We start from the raw sequence: 18,072 nt of genomic DNA, 5'->3' as shown, positions 1-18,072 counted from the left end.
GTTTCTCTCTCGTCGATGTTTCTAACTCTCTATCTCTCTCCCTTTCTCTCTGTAAAAAATCAATAAAATATATATAAAAAAAAAAAAAAAAGGAATGCTAGGCAGACTCTAACTGCAAGATTTTCAACAATTCCTAGATATTACTGACAGCACTTCGAATTCCTATCCGAGGCTCTTAAACCTGAGAAAGTACGCCTGGGAGTGTGGGTGTCTGTCTTTCTGAGTTCCAAACTCTAAGGACTAGTTTCAAGGTCAAGCCTTAGCTGGTTTACCTCAGTGGATAGAGCCTCGGCCCCTGGACTGAAAGGTCCTGGGTTCGACTCAGGTCCAGGACACGTACCTCAATTGCAGGCTGGATCCCGGCGCCAGTAGGGGCATGTTCAGGAGGCAACTAGTCAATGTGAAACATCGATGTTTCTCCCTCTCTCTCTCTCCCCGCTCCACCACCCACTCTCTCTATAAATCAATGGAAAAATATCCTCGGGTGAGGATTAACACAACAAATAAATAAATAAGGTCTAGATGGTACCTTCTTGATGGTGCTGAGGTTGGCATTGCGGGACACGGGGAAGTTCAGATAGACCCCCGTGGGCAGCAGGAAGTCAACCGCCACGCTCTGGTTCTCCTCGTTGGCCCAGAATTCCATGGGGCAGTCCACGCCCGGGGGCATCCTGCTTCCTCACTTCTCGGACACGAGTTGTCCTGGAAAGGAAGAGAAGGCAAGGTGAGCCGAGCCGGCAGGTGCTGGGGGAGGCCTTCGAGAGGACCCTTTGGGAAACAGGATTCAGGGACTTTGGCCGCAAGAGGCTCGGGATGGAGTCTGGGCCCCCAAAGCTGGCCGCCCTCGGGGCCTCCTCCTGCCCGGGGTGGCCCAGGCCACCGGCTCGGCCGAGCTGCCTCTCATCACAGCGGGTACTCCGGCCACATCCCCCACAGCAGTGGCCCAAGTTCAAGACACCTACAGAGCAGTTCCAAGTCCTTGTTTCTCAGGAGCACACCCGGGGACACCTGCCAGGCCACCAACTGGCGAAGGAGCCAAGTGGCCGGCACCCAGGACTGGAGAGGGACCGAAGGCGACAGCTCTGAACCTTTCTCACCCGAAACCAACTGGCTTACAACGGCTCTGGGTCATAAAACAATTTTTTAAAATATATTTTATTGATTTTTTACAGAGAGGAAGGGAGAGGGATAGAGAGTTAGAAACATCAGTGAGAGAGAAACATCGATCAGCTGCCTCCTGCACACCTCCCACTGGGGATGTGCCCGCAACCAAGGTACATGCCCTTGACTGGAATCGAACCCGGGACCCTTCAGTCCACAGGCCGATGGTCTATCCACTGAGCCAAACCGGTGAGGGCTGGGTCATAAAACAATTTGTTGAAACACCTCAGTCCTACCAATCCCCTCAGTCACACCCACTCCCCAGTAACAAAATGGTACAGACTCAAGTAAAGGTCTCCAAGTGCCCCCAACACGCCAGGTTGCCATTCTGATTGTTTGTGAATAACGTCCATGGGTGTTTTTAGACTTGTATTATACTAATATGTATCCACAAACAACTCCTAATTATTTTTGCATGCTTTAAAACTTTGCCGATACATGTGGCTCTAGTTCCTTCTTTTTAACACTTGTGGTATTTCCCTTTGTAAATAAAACACATTTTATTTACCCCTTCTCTTGTTGATGAACCTCAAGGTTTGTTTCTACTCTATGTATTACAAAAGCAATGCTACAATGTATATTCTTTTTCTTTTTTTTTCCTATTCTTTTTTAAAATATATTTTTATTGATTTCAGAGAGGAAGGGAGAGGAAGAGAGAGATAGAAACATCAATGATGAGAGAGAATCATTGATCGGCTGCCTCCTGCACACCCCACACTGGGACTGAGCCTGCAACCGGGCATGTGCCCTGACCGGGAATCGAACCATGACCTCCTGGTTCATAGGTCACCGCTCAACCACTGAGCCACACCAGGTGGGCTACAATGTATATTCTTGCTCGCATCTCCTTGTGTGCATGTCAGTCCCGATGAGTGTTGTCCAGGAGAAATATAAAGTGAGAGACATGTGTAATGTCAATGTTACCAGTAGCCACATTTTAAAAAATAATTAAAGGACAGATAAAATTAAATTTAGTGATATATTTTACTTGATCCAGTATATCCAAATTTGGTCATCGTGATGTTATCAAGACAGAAAAATTACTAAGCAGATGTTTTACATTTTTTCTCTTATTTTGGAATCTGCTGTGTAATCATACTTGCTGTGCACACTACAATTCAGACAATAGATTTTCATCAGAAATCTTCCTCTCGCCCTGGCCGGTGTGGCTCTGTGGGTAGAGTGTTGGCCTGCGGACTGAAGGGTCCTGGGTTCTATTCCGGTCAAGGGCACACACCTCGGTTGCAGGCTCCTCCCCAGCCAGGGCTCTGGTCGGGGTGCGTGCAGGAGGCAACCAATCGATGTGTTTCTCTCACGTCGACATTTCTCTCTGTCTCTCCCGCTCTCTTCTCCTCTCCCTAAAAATCAGTGAGAAAACATCCTTGGGTGAGGATGAACACACACAAACAGAAATATTCATCTCTAAGTGGATCTCACACAACGGCAGGTGAAAAAGCAGGCTCACGGACTCAAACCATTCTAAAGATACGTTTGAAAGTTTTCAAATAAAGGAATTCAAGTACCCATTCTTACATTTAAATGAACTAAAATTAAATAAAATGCTTACAAGTCCCATTCTTCCATCATACTTTCAGAGTCCAGGGGCTCACAAACCCCGCGTGGCTGGCTGGTGGCCACACTGGACAGCGCCGCCGGGGTACACACTCCGAGGGGGACTGCCCGGTCACAGGGACAACCACGTCACTAACGTCACCGAAGTGAAGTGGTGACGTGACGTCCATTAGCAAGAGCAGCACAATCCTCCTTTCTCACCGACACTTGGTATTGTCAAACGTACTCATTTCTGCCAACCGAACAGGCCTCAAATGCTCTGGTTATAATTTGCATCTCCCTGTTTTCCATAAAAGGTTAATCTTCTCCAAATAGCCTGCTTAGAAGCGTGGCCCATGTTTCTGTGGAGTTATTTGTCCTTTTCTTATGAGCCTTTGGAGTTTCTTCGTATATTCTAGATTGAATTCTTTTGTTGCTTAAACGAGTTGGAAATATCTTCGAGTCACCTTTTTATTTTGTTGATAGAGGGGTTTTTCTTTGGACGAGTATTTTCTAATGTTGATGCAGACAACTTTTCAACCTTTTCCTTTATGTTTTATGATTTTTAGTCTTTAGAAAAATACTTCCCTAACCTAAAGTCACATCCTTCTAGATTTATATGACTTGTAAAAATAGTTGAAAGGAACCCTAGTGGGTTTGGCTCAAGTGGATAGAGCGTCGGCCTGTGAACTGAAAGGTCCCAGGTTCGATTCCGGTCAAGGGCACATGCCTAGGTTGGCAGGCTCGATTCCCAGTGGCGGGCATGCAGGAGGCAGCCAATCAATGATGCTCTCTCATCATTGATGTTCCCATCTCTCTCTCTCTCTCCATTCCTCTCTGAAATCAATAAAAATGTATTAAAAAAAAAAAGTTTAAGATCAACCAAAGGACTTGTGTGCATGCATATAAGCCTAACCAGTGGTCACGGACAACAGGGGGGTGGGGGCATGAGTGGGGAGGGGTTTAGGATGAGAATGGGGGGATGAGGACAAATATGTGATACCTTAATCAATAAAGAAATTAATAAAAAAATAAAATAATAAATAAATAAAATCAGTCATAGAACAACAACAAAAAAGAAGTTTAAAGGAAATGTTTAGTGGGAGACAGACATTCCGGTGGCTCTGCCAGACGGGCCCAGGCCCTGCCTTCGGCGGGATGCAGACCTGCTCTGAGCAGCTCAGTGTGCACATCGCCCTCCGCTACCACGACAACACCTGCCCAGATCCCCGTCCTCTGACTGTAAAACCACATCCTACTTTGGGTTCCTCTTTCTGAGAATGGCCAGGCCAAAGGCTTTCTTTTCTTTAAGAAAGAACATAAAAAAAAAAAGAGATTTTTTTTTATTGATTTCTTAGAGGGAGAGAGAGGAACATTGATGTGAGAGGGAAATATCAATCAGCAGCTCCCTACAAGCCCCCACTGGGATGGAGCCTGAAGCCCGGGCATGTTCCCTGACCAGGAATCCAACCAGCAACCCTTCAGTGCATGAGGTGATGCCCCACCACCTGAGCCACACCGGCCAGGGCATGCTTTCTTTTTTATTCAAAATGTCGGGGCTCCTCAGGAATGCTGGAGGACCCACTTACCATGCTCCGTGGGCGTCGGCCGAGCTTGGGAAGTCAGGAGCACCCCCGCCATTCATTCCTGAGGCCATGACCGAAGGGACGGACGGGGCCCCAAGACACAGGCCCCCCTCAGTCCCCTGCCTCTTCCCACATGGAAATGAAGCTTTCCACTACACTCACCCATCGGGGATGCAGGGAAGTACTCTGAGTAAAAACCCATTCCTGCCCTGGCCTGCTGGCTCAGTTGGTTGGGGTGTTGAAAGGTTGTGGGTTCGATTTCCAGTCAGGGCACATACCTAGGTTGCAGGTTTGATCCCTGGTTGGGGCCTGTACAGGAGGCAACTGATCCATGTTTCTCTCTCACATCAATGATTTTCTCTCTCTCTTTCTCTCTCTCACCTTTATTTTCTCTAAAATAAATAAAAAACATATCACTGGGTAAGAATTAAAAACAACAACAAAAACTTTATTCCTACAAGAAGACTCGGGATGGCGTGGGCAGCACATGATCAAACGCCCGACATGGGGCAGAAGAAAGTGGGGACTCTTTCACGCTTTGTGGGCCCAGGGCCCGGGGTGCAGCTGCCAATGAGCCCAACTGTCTGAAGCCCAGATGCCCGGCTCTGCAGTTTGCAAGGGGCACAGGTGCCAGCTAATGCAGGGGCTTCAGAACCACCCCGAGAATGCAAACTGGCACAGCCACTTTGGCAAACTGACAGCATCAGCTGTGCCCTCGGACCCAGCGGTTCCGCTCCTGGGTAAACACCTGACAGAAATGCAAGCCTGCGAACCGAAGAGGAGTCCAAGAGCGTCTGCAGCATCGCTATTCCTAACAGCCCCAGCCTGGAAACTGCCCAAATGCGCCTCAGCCGTGGAGTGGAAAAATAAATTGTATCCGCTCCCACTGGAATGTGACAGCGGCAAGAATGGTCTCCAGTCGCACACAATATAAATGAATCGCACAGCGTGAAGATGAATGAAGAGTACGTGCCTGTGATTTCAGTCACAGAGAGCAGGCATGGGCAGACTAACCTCTGTTGGCAGAAAAGTTGGGGCTCACCCCTAGGGGAGTGCAGTTACCCCGGGGGACAGGGGAATGAGGGCTTCTGGGTGCTGGGAATTTTGGGGTTTCTTGATCTGAAAGCTGGGGACTTTTCACAGATTCAATACATCCTCAGTCCAAGGGGTTCCAGATGGGCTCACTTCACTCCTGGCCTGAGACCCAGGCCCAGCCAATCGGAGCCCCGAATTCCACCACCACCACCACCACCCCACCCCCGCCTGGGTCATGGGGATTGGAAGCCAGAATGAGACTTAGGTCCAGCCAATCATTGCACGTCATCTTTACAGTGATTCCAGGATGTGCATGTGAATATCGAATCCGTGCAATGGGTTTTGACATCTGGATTTCTTTGGGGACTTCCTCCTGGGGTAGCAGAAAAACACAGAATATGTACCTAAAGCTGCTGGTGACCATCTGCTGCCCTGAAGGGGCGGAACCTGAGAACAGGCCAACGTGCAAAGCAGAGCTCAGGGTGGAGAGTCCACGCGGGGGCCCAAGGACAGCCTCTGATTTCCTGGATCCAGCCATGCCTGAAGCTGACTCTATCCCTGCACTTTTCAGTTCTATCAGTCAAGGATCCCGGTTTCGATTCTGGTCACAGGCACAAGCCCAGGTTGCAGGCTCGATCCCCAGTAGGGGGCATGCAGGAGGCAGCCAATCAATGATTCTGTCTCATCATCGATGTTTCTATCTCCCTCTCCTTCTTCTCTTAAATTAATTTAAAAAAATTATATTTTTAAAAAGATACACTTAGGAGCGGGGTGGGTCAGATAGGGGACAGTGAGTGAGGAGGTAGGATGACAGCCAGGTTCGGGCTTGGGAGATTGGCTGGGGGGTGGAAATTTCCCAAGATGGGGAAGTGTAAGGGAGAACCACGTTTGGGGGCAATAAAACAGCAAGAGTCACATCTCAGACATAGTGAATCTGAGCTGCTCGCTGAATATCCTGGGGAAGACAGCCAAAGGGTGAAGCCAGGCTAGAGCTCAGGGGAGAGGTCGTTAGGGTCACGAGCCGGAATCTGGGGGCAGTAGTGACACACAGATGTGGAGCCCTGGGGACAGATGAGATAGAGACAGAGGGTCAGACAGGGGGAGGACCACCCTCAAGGCACTAGGGATCCAGCAAAGATGAGCCATGAGTCATTGATCCTTCCTCACTCTGAGTCATCCAGAACGTTCAGGCAGGCGTGTATCTGTCCACATCTGAGCCGTTAGTAAAATATCACAGACAACTGGACAGGGAGGAGCTCAATTCCTTCCCTTCACCTTCCACTTCCGGCCAGCACAACACACAGAAACAGCCGCCTGGCTGCAGGGTGTCCCGGCTGCGGGTCTCCGTCCCAGGACCCACCGTCCCCTGGGACGCACTTTCTCTGGCCCATGCCGGCCCGAAAAACAGTTTCTCCAGCTGAGAATGTGCGACTCCCTTCAAATACTCCAACAGAAGTCCCCCTCCTCCCCAGCCAGCAGCTCCCGGCCTGGATTTATTTCTAAGGAGGAGGGCAGGCCAGGGATGCAGGAGCCCGGCGTCGCAGGCGCCCCCTCCAGGCTGGGAATAGGGCTGCAGCCCACCTGCTGGTCCCCTGGGCTGGCAGACCTGCTAAGAAATTCCTTTCGTTCCTTTTGAAACTCCAGGGACCTGGGGCTCTGAGCTGGCATCTCCTGAGTCACTGCAAATGTGGCTGCCGCTCCAACCAGGAGCTGCTGCCAGCCTTTGTCAACGTACAGCGACCGGCTGCTTGGTGCTGCAGCCAGCAGGCGTGCAAGGGGACAGGCCGCGGGGAGAAGAGAAATGTGTCCCACTTCTCTGAGCAACACACATCCTCCTCCGTGAGCGCCCTCAGCCATCAGGTGCCTCCAGAAGTTACCCTGGAGCAAGCATGTCACATTCGGGGCCCACGGGCTGCATGCCTCTTGTAATTGGCCCGTGTGAGCCTTTGAGTCTGACATGGTCCCCGGGTTATCCCACCAATCTGTCTACAGCGCGAGATGCTCATTAATCCCAAGACAAAACCTCTCCCAACGCCTGATTTCAGAGCTGGAAGTTACAATCCCAGAAGCCCAAAAGAAGGGGCCTCAGAAACTCCTAGAAGGTGGTTATACACATCGTCCAAGTGTCTACATCAACCTGGCTGGGAGGATACAGGACCAGCAGGCACCGCGACGAGCGGCCGGGCCCCGGGCCAGCCTTCTGCACTGCCCTGCACGGAGGGAGTCCGCCCCTGGCCTCTTGACCTGGCCTTACTTCCGGGTCCTTCTCAGCCTCAAAAAGTCCTTCTAGCCCTCGCCGGTGTGGCTCAGTGGATAGAGCGTCGGCCTGCGGACTGACGGGTCCCAGGTTCGATTCTGGTCAGTGGGCTCGATCCCCAGTGTGGGGTGAGCAGGAGGCAGCCGTTCAATGATTCTCTCTCATCACTGATGTTTCTCTCTGTCTCTCCCTCTCCCTTCCTCTCTGAAATCAATAAAAACATCTACATTTTAAAAAGCGCTGCTAACCAGGTGTTCTGTCTCCCGCAGAGAATGACATGGACACTCTTCCTATCGCTCGACTGTGGGAGCCAGATACAAGTGGGCACCTCAGAAACGGAGTCAGCCAAAACCGGTTTGGCTCAGTGGATAGAGCATCGGCCTGCAGACTGAAGGGTCCCGGGTTCGATTCCGGTCAAGGGCATGTACCTTGGTTGCGGGCACATCCCCAGTGGGAGGTGTGCAGGAGGCAGCTGATCGATGTTTCTCTCTCATCGATGTTTCTAGCTCTCTATCCCTCTCCCTTCCTCTCTGTAAAAAAATCAATAAAATATATTAAAAAAAAAAGAAACGGAGTCGAAGGTCTTTACCCGGAGCACCCACTTCCCGGCGAGCTCCTGCATGTCCACCTTGAAGGAGCTTCCAGAAACCAGCCCCTGCCCCGGCTGCGAGGAAAGGCCCTCCTGGAGACCCCGGGAAAGAGGACGGAAGGGCCTCTCTCAGACCCAGAAGGCCAGGTCCTGCTCATTCATTCATTCATTCATTCATTCATTCAGCAAATACTGATTTGAGCACCAGGGGAGGTGAGGGGGAGGGGGCAGCACCACCCTGCTCCCACGGGGTGTTTAGTCTAACAGGGGCGACAAAACAAGGAGGGACAGTGGAGAAACAGGCCGATTCCCGAGAGCAAACGAGTCGAAATGGAGTAAGAATGAGCTCGCAGGGAGGGTCTCTTGTCAGGGAAGGGTCCTCACGTGAGACTGTGTGGGAACTGAGGCTCAGATGAGGAGAAGAATCCAGAAAAGCTCTATGAAACAGGTTCCAGGCGGCGGGCGTGGGCCGTGCAGAGGCCCTGAGGTCAGGGTCCCGGGGTCCAGGCCTGAAGGCGAGCTGACCGACAGGGAGAGTGCGAGCCTGCAGGGGGAGCCGCCTGAGGAGTCCCGGCCTGTCGCCAATGCCGTGGGACGTCACCGGTGTCCAGCAGGAGACTGACACGGCCTGATTTACACTTCACGCTGAAGACACGTTGGCTGCTGGGAGGCAATGGACAGGAGGGAGGCAGGAATGGAAGTGGGAAAGGCGTTCGGCCCCAGGGAACGGGCTGGGCCCTCCGGCCACTGAACGCCCCATCCTCTGCCTCTGCTGAGGGGCAGGCACTGTCCTGTCCTTCGGAACCTTCTTGACAAAGAACTAAAGCTACAACCAGAAGGAAGAGTGAATGGTCCAGGGCCGCAACAGGTAGTCTCAGGACAGATGGGCTGTTTTTCACGGGAGCACGGCAGTGTGTCCCCCGGGGAGGCCCCGTCTCCCAGCTTCCTCCCTGCCTGGTGGCCACGGTGGCCCCAGGACAGAACGAGGTCCCCACCAAAGCCGTCAGCCACAGCAGGGGGGAGGCGGGCAAGGACGCCCAGCGCAGGCCGCGCCTCTGCTGCCCTCTAACACGAAGCTCTGTCCGGGGTGGGCGGCTGGGGTGGGGACACGTCCAAAAGGGAAGGGGGGGAGGGAACCTCCAGGAGCCGAGGCCGAGGATAGGAAGGCAGGGCTCCTGCCACAGGAGGAAGGAGCGGAGGGCAGGGTGAGGATGGAGGAGACGCAGCGCTGTTACCCACAGACGTCTGCCTGGGGAGGAAGCTGAGGCCGGGAGCTGCCCGCGTTTCTTGTCTGCCCACTTCTGCCTTCCATTCCTGTTATTTTTTAAATTTTCTTCCTCCTTTTCTTTTTTAAACTTTATTTATTTTATTTCATGCTTTGAGAGGGAGAGACTGATTTGGTTGTTCCGCTCATTTATGCATTCATTGGTTGATTCATTGGTTGATTCTTGTATGTGTCTTGACCAGGGATTGAACCAGCAACCTCGGCACGTGGGGATGACACTCTGACCATCGGTGCTGCCAGGCCAGGGCTTTGGTGCGTCTTGCTTTTTTAAACGTTTACCCGCCCTCATTTTAAAGGTGTCTCCCTGGAGGCCGTAGTTTTCTTTTCTTCTTCTTCTCTCTCTCTCTTTTTTTTTTTTTTGGTTAATCTTCACCCGAGGGTATTTTTTCCCATTGATTTTTAGAGAGAGAGGAGAAGAGGGGGAGAGACAGAGAGAGAAAGAGAAACATCGATGTGGGGGAGACATCCATTGGTTGCCTCCTACCCGTGCCTGCCCGACCCAGGCTGGAGATCGAGCCTGCAAACCAGGTATATGCCCTTTTTTAAAAAATATATTTTATTGATTTTTACAGAGAGGAGGGGAGAGGGATAGAGAGTTAGAAACATCAATGAGAGAGAAACATCGATCAGCTGCCTCCTGCACAGCCCCTACTGGGGATGTGCCCACAACTCAGGTACATGCCCTTGACCAGAATCAAACTCGGGACTCTTCATTCCATGAACCAATGCTCTAACCACTGAGCAAACGGCCAGGGCGAGGCCATTTTCAACAGGACCATAACTTTTTTTTTTTAATTTAAGAACAGTAACTTATCATTTGAATACTTAAAAAGGAAAAAGTCTCGCCCTAACTGGTGTGGCTCAGTGGATAGAGCGTCGGCCTGCGGACTGAAGGGTCCCGGGTTCGATTCCGGTCAAGGGCACGTACCTTGGTTGCGGGCACATCCCCGGTGGGGGGTGTGCAGGAGGCAGCTGATGGATGTTTCTCTCCCATCGATGTTTCTAACTCTCTCTCCCTCTCCCTTCCTCTCTGTAAAAAATCAATAAAAAATATATTTTTTTTTAAAAAAGGAAAAAGTCTCTTCAATGGGGAAAGCAAGACAGACATTAAAAGGGAGAGGTGTGGATCTGGAAATTTTGTTTTATATGAAAAAAGTAAAAAAGACTTCTGACCCCTGCTGCTGTCAGAAAACGTGAGCCGCGACCTGCAAAATTCTATCCCAAATATCTCCCCGATGCTCAGCCCCAGGCCCACCCGGGGAGGGGCTGCACTCAAGTGGACCCCCCGACACTGCACCCCCAAATCAATAGGAAGGCCCGGGTCTCAGGCCTGGAAGTGTGGGGCATTCAGGAACTGTCCTAAGGAAGCAATTCAAAGGTTAAAAAAACTAAATGCACCAAGATACCCATTGTGGTGTTGTTTGTAAAAGGGGTAAGTCTAAAGTAATAGGGAAATGACTCAGTCACCGATCACACGCGAACTCAGAGGAGTGGGTGTGGCCACCAGGGCGCCCGAGCACGCTGCACTGCGAGTATTCCCGACGCTGAATGACACCAAACACACACCCATCCACCGTGGCGACACGCCTGTGGGCCAAGCAGCGCAGGAAGCATCGGGAAAATGGAAACAGCTGTCCTGTGGGTGCGTGTGGATGTCACAATAAGGACTTTTCAAAGTTCATATCCTTGAAAGTTATGCAAGCAGATGATGGTTAAAATTACTTAACACCAGCCCTGGCTGGGTGGCTCGGTGGTTGGAGCAACACCCCATATACCAAAGGGCTGTGGGTTGAATTCCCGGTCAGGGCACATACCTGGGTTGGGGGTTTGATTCCCATTCCCGGCTCATATGGGAGGTGGTCGATCAATATTTCTTTCTTTCTCTCTCTCTCTCCCCCCTGCTCCCTTTTCTGTCTCTAAAGATCAGTAAAGGGCATATCCTTGGGTGAGGATTAAAAAAAAAAGAACTGCTTAAAACTAAAATGCTTGCAGCAAAAAAAAAAAAAAAAAAAAAAAAAATTAGCAGTCCCAGCCTCCACAAGCAGACACACCATTCCAATTTCAGGTGTTTCTTTGGCTTTTCATCTCTACATTGCCAAACAGCAGGCTTGCACTGATATTTCTGGGTTTTCAACTCTGAACTTCTTACCTTAAGGTAAGTTTGTGCTTCCCTAAAAGTACACACGCACACATCCTCTCGCCCGTCTTCTGGATATAGTGATGGGGTCGTTTTTCGTCAATCAAACATCAGTGTTTACTATGTAAATATTGTTCCGAGCCAGGCCACTCAGTGTGCTATGATCGTATTTCCTTTCTTGTTCAGCTTTTTGTTATTCCTGCAGTTGATAGCTGCCTCACTTTTCATTTTGTTTTCTGTGTACGGATATGCAGTCCCCCCCCGACCCTCTCCCCCCGCAAACTCTCCAACAGAGCTATAAAACTCCTCAAATGCAGCAAATATGTCAGATAAGCCACCAGCTCCCTTTTTCTTGGGGCTACTCCTCCCGGGGGGCCCTCTGCGATCCTGCTTGCTCCCAGGCCAGCCGCACGGCTGTGGGACTGGGACTTCTCTGCCCCATCGTAGGCATTCCCCTCACCGCCTGGGCTCGCCACCAGCCCGGGGACTTGGTGGCAAGTAAAGAAGCCACGGCTCACTGGTGAGTGTGAGCAGGAGAGGAGCTGGCGGATTATGAGGGCTGCCGCACTGGGGGGAGGTCCCAGTTCCGCTGGCGGGTGTGGGGAAGGAGAGTGATTAGTACATTGAAAACAAAGCAAACAAAAAGGTGAGGCGACTCTCAAGTCCGGGAAAAACGAACAGCTGGACGAGAAGAGAAATATGACTGCGGCCCACGGTGTGAACTCCCCACTGAACGTCTGATGGCGAAACGCCTCCCGCTGCCACTGAGATCTGGGCGTCAGTTTGCACCCCGCCGCTGCTGCTGCGCCAAGAACGTGACCTGGCAGCCCCTCACTGCTGCACGGACACCGTCCCTCCGCCACCCCTCTCTCCTGTGTCAGGTGTGACATCGGTGCATCTCCTCAGCGGAGCCCAGGCCACAGGTCCTGGCGACGGGGCAGGCTTGGAAGGGACTAGCTTTCAGGTCCCAGGGTGGGGTAAGTGTCTCTTTTTTCTCACCACTCCCGAGACTCGGTAAGATAACGGCCGAAATGCAGAAGGCCATTTGCCAGCGGAGCCAAATGAGAACAAGAGACAATTGCACATTGTGCCACCTGTTCCTCTTTCTTGGTTTACTTTCTCATCTTACTGGAGCACATCCTCCAGGATCTTCCTTGAAAAGAGTCACTCAGGGGGCGGAGGGGCGAGTAAAGTTTTGGAAAACTCATGCCTGAAAAATATCGTTATCCTACTATTTTGCCTGGGATGACAATTACAGAATTCTGGGCCGGGAACGGATTTCCCTTGGAAATCTGAAAGAGCGGCTCCATTGTGCGGCCGCGTCTCGTGTTGCTTTTGTCCAGTCCAGTGCCATCCTGTCCCCTGACCTGCTCTATGTGGCCACGTTTGTCTCTGTTGGCGTTTTGTAACTTTTCTCTATCTCTGGCGCTTTGGGAGTTCATGATGATGTCCTGTGGCACATCTCATTCTTTTACGTACTGCTTCTTTTATTATTCATTGTGCTGAGTCCCACTCAGAGACGCTCAACGCGGGGACTCCTTCAGTTCTAGAATTTTCTCCTGTAGTTTCTTGGATAACGTCCCCCTCCTCCATTTCTCTCCCCTCTTTTTCTTGAGCTCCTATGAGATGGATATTGGGCCTCCCAAGCTGATTCTTTCATTTCCTTATCTTTCCTAGAAGTTTATTTTTCCACCTTCCAGCTCTATCCCATGGAAATTTTTACTACAACTATCATAGTTTTATATCCAATAGCTTATTCCTGTTTCATGAATGTTCCCTTTTTTTAAAACAACCATGTCTCTGACTTCTGAATCCCTTCTTTCTGTGTGTTGGGGTCTCTGTCCTTCCCGGTCGAGGCCTCATGCTGCGTGCGATGACCCCCCGCTGCTGCTGAAATCACAGGGCGAGGCACCCCAAGCTGTCTGCGCACAGGCAGGGCGAGCTGCTAGCAGGTGTCACTACGAAGGGACGAAGTAGCAGCCTAGCTTTTCAACAGGCTCCCCCTCAGTGTCCGTATCCGAGGGTCGTTTTTCTCATGAGGTCAATTTTCTCAGAAAGAAGGTCTTCAAGGCCCTGCCTGGAGGGTGGGGCTAAGCCAGGCCTGCACGGTGGTCGGGAGCCAACCAGGAGAGGGTGTCCCTGAATCCTCCTGTTCTCAGGACGGTGGGTGCCTCCTCAGCCTCCCCCGCCCCCGCTGGCCCCACGCTGCCAGCAGGAAACCCCGCAGGAGACGGCGCCCCCTGGCTATGTGGGCGGAGCAAGGCATCTGTGGCTCTACACACACTTCCAACCCATCTTCTTGCTTCCCACCACCCTCTACGCCAGGTCAGGAACACTCTGTAGCCCCCATTCTTGAGCCTGGAGAGGGGGGGGGTTCCTATGGACACATCAGCTTGCTCCCCCACAACACAGGACATTCAGTGCTCTCTGCTTGGCCTCTCTTTCCCCCACCTGTTTAGTACCTGTCAACATTTTTGCTCACATCCCTTCTCCTCTCTCATCCTGTCCCTTTTCTTTTTTTTTTTTTTTTTTAATATATTTTATTGATTTTTTTACAGAGAGGAAGGAAGAGGGACAGATAGTCAGAAACATCGATGAGAGAGAAACATCGATCAGCTGCCTCTTGCACACCTCCTACTGGGGATGTGCCCGCAACCAAGTTACATGCCCTTGACCGGAATCGAACCTGGGACCTTTCAGTCCGCAGGCTGACGCTCTATCCACTGAGCCAAACCGGTTTTGGCTCCTGTCCCTTTTCTTACAGGTTTATACCTTTACTCCCATTCTAGTGGGCTTTTGAAACAGAGCAGAAACAAGCATATACATTCAATCAGTTATGCTCGTGTGGAAGTCCGCAATAATACTTAACAACAAATAAAAACCAAGTTTCCAAAGATACATACAGAAGACTAGTGGGGAGGGGGTGGATATTCCCACAAGGAGACAATGGTTGGTGCCGGGTGAGGGGAATTACAGAAGAGTTATGCTTGCTTTTTTTTTTTCCTTTTGCAAATTTTTGACAGTAAATGGGTATTCTCATAAATAAAAACACTGAGGGTTAAAAAATTACTATTAAAAGGCATCTTCCGAAGCAAGTGCCATGGTATGCAGAAGAAACTCGATCAAGGCAGCACAGGTCCACACAAGCCACAGGCTTCTCCTGTGCTCCGGGCCTGGGTCCCAGGAAAGCACCCGAGACCTCCAGAGGGTGGGGCGGGGGGAGGTGCAAGGAATTCTGGGCCAATCTCTTGGCCTATGACACAGTGGCTATGTTTACCTGCTTTAGGGGTTAAAACTCTGCTAAATATTTTGATCTTTTAAAAGAGATCCACATGTAACAAACAAAAAAAATTGGAAAGTACCAATGAAGATCTAGAGAAAATGAGGTTAAGGGGGGCCTCCCAGGATGATACGACGCTATAACCCACACCCTTTCCATCCTGAAATGACTGCAGCTGTTCACGCATCTGGGTAAGGAGGAATGAGCTGTGTGCCCACAGGGTACGTGTGTACCCACAGAGCTTGCAAAGGGGTCTGCAGCCTACCCACCTGGAGCTCCCCAACCATACCTAGCTACTCCCAGACGCCAGAGTGGGGTGCCCAGCCAATGCCAGCCTCCGGCCTCAGTTTCTTCATTGGCACAATGAAAGGACTGCATTCATCTTCCAGGCTAATGTTCTAGAAGCTCCAAGGAGCATCCTATTACTGATACAGTGACTGCCAACTCTCTGGAGAGACAGAATGTCCCCGGTAAGGACTCCTTGAGAAGCAAGATACCGAGTTATCAAAATTCAGCCAGTTCCTTTGGAAGAATGTTTTACTTTTTCTCGCCTCAAATAAGCCAGCCCAATTCTACCAGGACTGGGGCAAGTCAAATACCAAATATTGCAGCTGAATCCTGGGCTCCAGGGCTCCCCGGAGCTCCCATCCCTTCCTGTCCCAGGCAGCGGCATCCTCTCTTGGGAAGCTGGCTAGTTCACTTCCCGCTTATGGGCTCGGAACACAAATTCGGGTCGTTCTCTCTCAGCTCTAGTCCTACCGAACGGTTCTCCTTTGGCCGCGTGGTCAGGGAGGGCGGAGGGTTACATCCCAATTTCAACTTATCCGCAAAATAATATCTCTTCTTCTCCCAGCATCCCACTGGTCCCCTTCGCCCAACCTACCTCTCTGGAATGGTCCAAGAAAGACCAGCGGCAAAGGCCCCTCTGCCTGGCAGATCGAAGAAGCGCTGGAACCAGTGAGCGTCATTCCGTCCTTGCTTGACTGAGAGCTCCTTATCTGTCTGGGGGGGGGGGGGGAAGAAAAGAAAAAAACGTAAGCGTCTCAGAAACCTGCCGTGTATTCTCTTGCAAAACTTCAGCGTCAACGCGACTGTTTCACCGGGGCTCCCTTTCTGCAAACCAATCACATCCTGCTGGGTGGGCCTTCTCCGCCATCGGTGGCCGTGCAGCCCCAGCTCCCTTCGGTGGCACTGAGCAAACCACAGGAGCGCTTCCAGGGCCTGAAGCAGACCAATATATACATTCAGATGACTCAGACCGTTTTTTCGAGTTGTTTGTTGGTTTTGTTTGGCTTTTGAAAGCAAAGTACGTGATCTGAGCCAAGCCTGGGGTGGCGTTCCATCCAATCGGCTGCAAACAGCAGGTTCCTGAACTTGAGGTCCCCATGCAAGACCCAAACTGCATCCTAAAAGAGGACCCAGGCTAGGTCCTGGAGATGGGGAGGGGGCCCGCTCGCTGCATCTGTGGGCCACTCCTGGAAAGCATCTGTCCCCAGAGAGGGAGTTAGAACCTGCCCCTTCCCTAAGCCCAGACCCTGGGCACAGCTACCTCCATAGCAGGGAACCCACCAGGCATGGCGGGGAGCAAGAAACCTGAACACTGGCTTCCTTCCCCAGGAGACAGAAGCCCAGTGCCAGGAAGCTGTTGGAAAAGGCATTCCTTCCAAGAATGCATTTCCCAAGGACAAGCTGAAACTGCCTGCGGCCAGCCTCCTGGAGGCAAAGATACACCCCCCCCCACCCCGCCCGGCCGCAGCCTGGGGCCCTGGGCGTGGGTGGTCCCCTCACTCAGCATCCAGCGGACAAGGCAGAGGCTTCCCACGGCACTGTCACCAAGGAGGTCAGCGCCAGGAGCTAAGGAAGAAATAACTTCCATTGATGATCGATGGAGTTAACGAGAGGACGAAAAAAAAAAAAAAAAAAAAAAAAACCGCGGCAGCTCAGTCATAGGGAAATGAGACAGATCGTAGAGAAAGCGCTTTCCCACCGAGGGACAACAAAGCGGAAAGCATGATGGAGCCGAGAGAGGGAAGAGTCAGCGAAGGCGAGGAAGCGATCCGCCCGTCCTCAGGAATTCAGGTCAGGAAGTGCGGGGCCAGCCGGGACGGAATTCACCAGAGGGCGGCCGGGGAGGAGGCTCTTCCCGGGAGAAAGGTGGGTCTTCGGCTCCGGCTCTCACGCCCGCCAGGACCTCCGCACCTGGGTCTGCCGCCCTCGGGCCCTTCGGGTTCAAGGGCAAAGCTGGGGAGCAAGGCTAGGAACGCACGGAGTAGGATGCTCGGTCCCGAATCGGGGGCAGGGGGAGGGGAGGACGCGTAGCGATGGCTGGGTCCCTGACAAGTAAACAGCCTGCGCTGCACGGCGGAGGCCCCGCTCATCTCATCAAGGGCGACCGCGGGACACCCCGACTCCCGGCCCCACCCCCCGGAGGCACAAAAGGGATGCGAGGAGATTACGAGAGGAGAGCGCGAAGCAGCCCACACCAGCGCGCGGCCCCCCGCCTCGGCCTCCCCAGCCCCCACGCCCCTGGACCCCAGATATCCCCGCGCGGACAAAGCCTGGCGCCGGGCGGGGCGGGGCGTGCGGCGGGCGGGGGGGGCACCGAGACCCCTCAACCGCGCGCACAGGTGGGCACCGTACCGGGTGTCGGTGCCGGGGGCGGGGCCCGGTCTCCCTGGAGACGGTTGCCCAGGGGACGCGGCGGGCCGGTCCCCGAGCGGCGGGTGAGACTGAGCCTCTGGCGGCCGCGCGGAGCCCGCGGGGGCCTGAGGGCAGGGCCGCGGCGCGGAGCCGGCGAGCCGGGCAACGGCGGAGGGGCGCGGCCCGGGGCGGGGCCCGGACAACGGGACGGCGCGGGCGCGGCCAGGGGCGGGGCGCCGAGTGGGGCGGGGCGTCCCGGGGCGTGGGCGGGGCCAGAGCCTGCAGCCGCGCGGGCACCGTCGCCAAATTCTCCCAGCCCGAGCCAGGCGGAGCGCTGGAGCGCCGGCGGGAGCCCGGGGCGGAGCGGTCGTGGGCGGCAAACCCTTCCCAACCCCGCTGCACTCGCACGACCTGCGGGGTCGGATCCTGGAGCCTCCGCGCCACCGCCCGACCCCGGGAGGCAGGCGCGCGCTGCCCTCTGCCCGTCTCCCGCCTGCAACAAGAGGGGGCAAAGTGCCATTTGCGAAGTGAGCGAGACTGGTCGCGCGCCA

General features: G+C 52.9%; 1 protein-coding gene across 4 annotated transcripts in view; it reads right to left on the bottom strand.

The window, feature by feature from the left end:
• The window catches only part of PIK3CD (phosphatidylinositol-4,5-bisphosphate 3-kinase catalytic subunit delta), a 31,685-nt gene extending 14,031 nt beyond the window's left edge, over window positions 1-17,654 (bottom strand). For all 4 annotated transcript variants that reach the window (XM_080657815.1, XM_080657818.1, XM_080657816.1 and 1 more), the window contains exons 1-3: window positions 17,522-17,654; window positions 15,765-15,883; window positions 530-702 (exon numbers count right to left, since the gene is read on the bottom strand). In XM_080657815.1, coding sequence (XP_080513941.1) covers window positions 530-670 — 141 coding nt within the window. In that variant the 5' untranslated portion in view covers window positions 671-702; window positions 15,765-15,883; window positions 17,522-17,654. The remainder of the gene's footprint in view (window positions 1-529; window positions 703-15,764; window positions 15,884-17,521) is intronic.
• Between the last annotated feature and the right edge of the window lie 418 nt (window positions 17,655-18,072).

This window comes from Plecotus auritus, assembly GCF_963455305.1.
Source record: "Plecotus auritus genome assembly, chromosome: 2".
Classification (NCBI taxonomy): Eukaryota; Metazoa; Chordata; class Mammalia; order Chiroptera; family Vespertilionidae; genus Plecotus; species Plecotus auritus.
The sequence above is the reverse complement of the archived record's forward strand: the minus strand, read 5'-3'. Positions and strand labels throughout refer to the sequence as shown.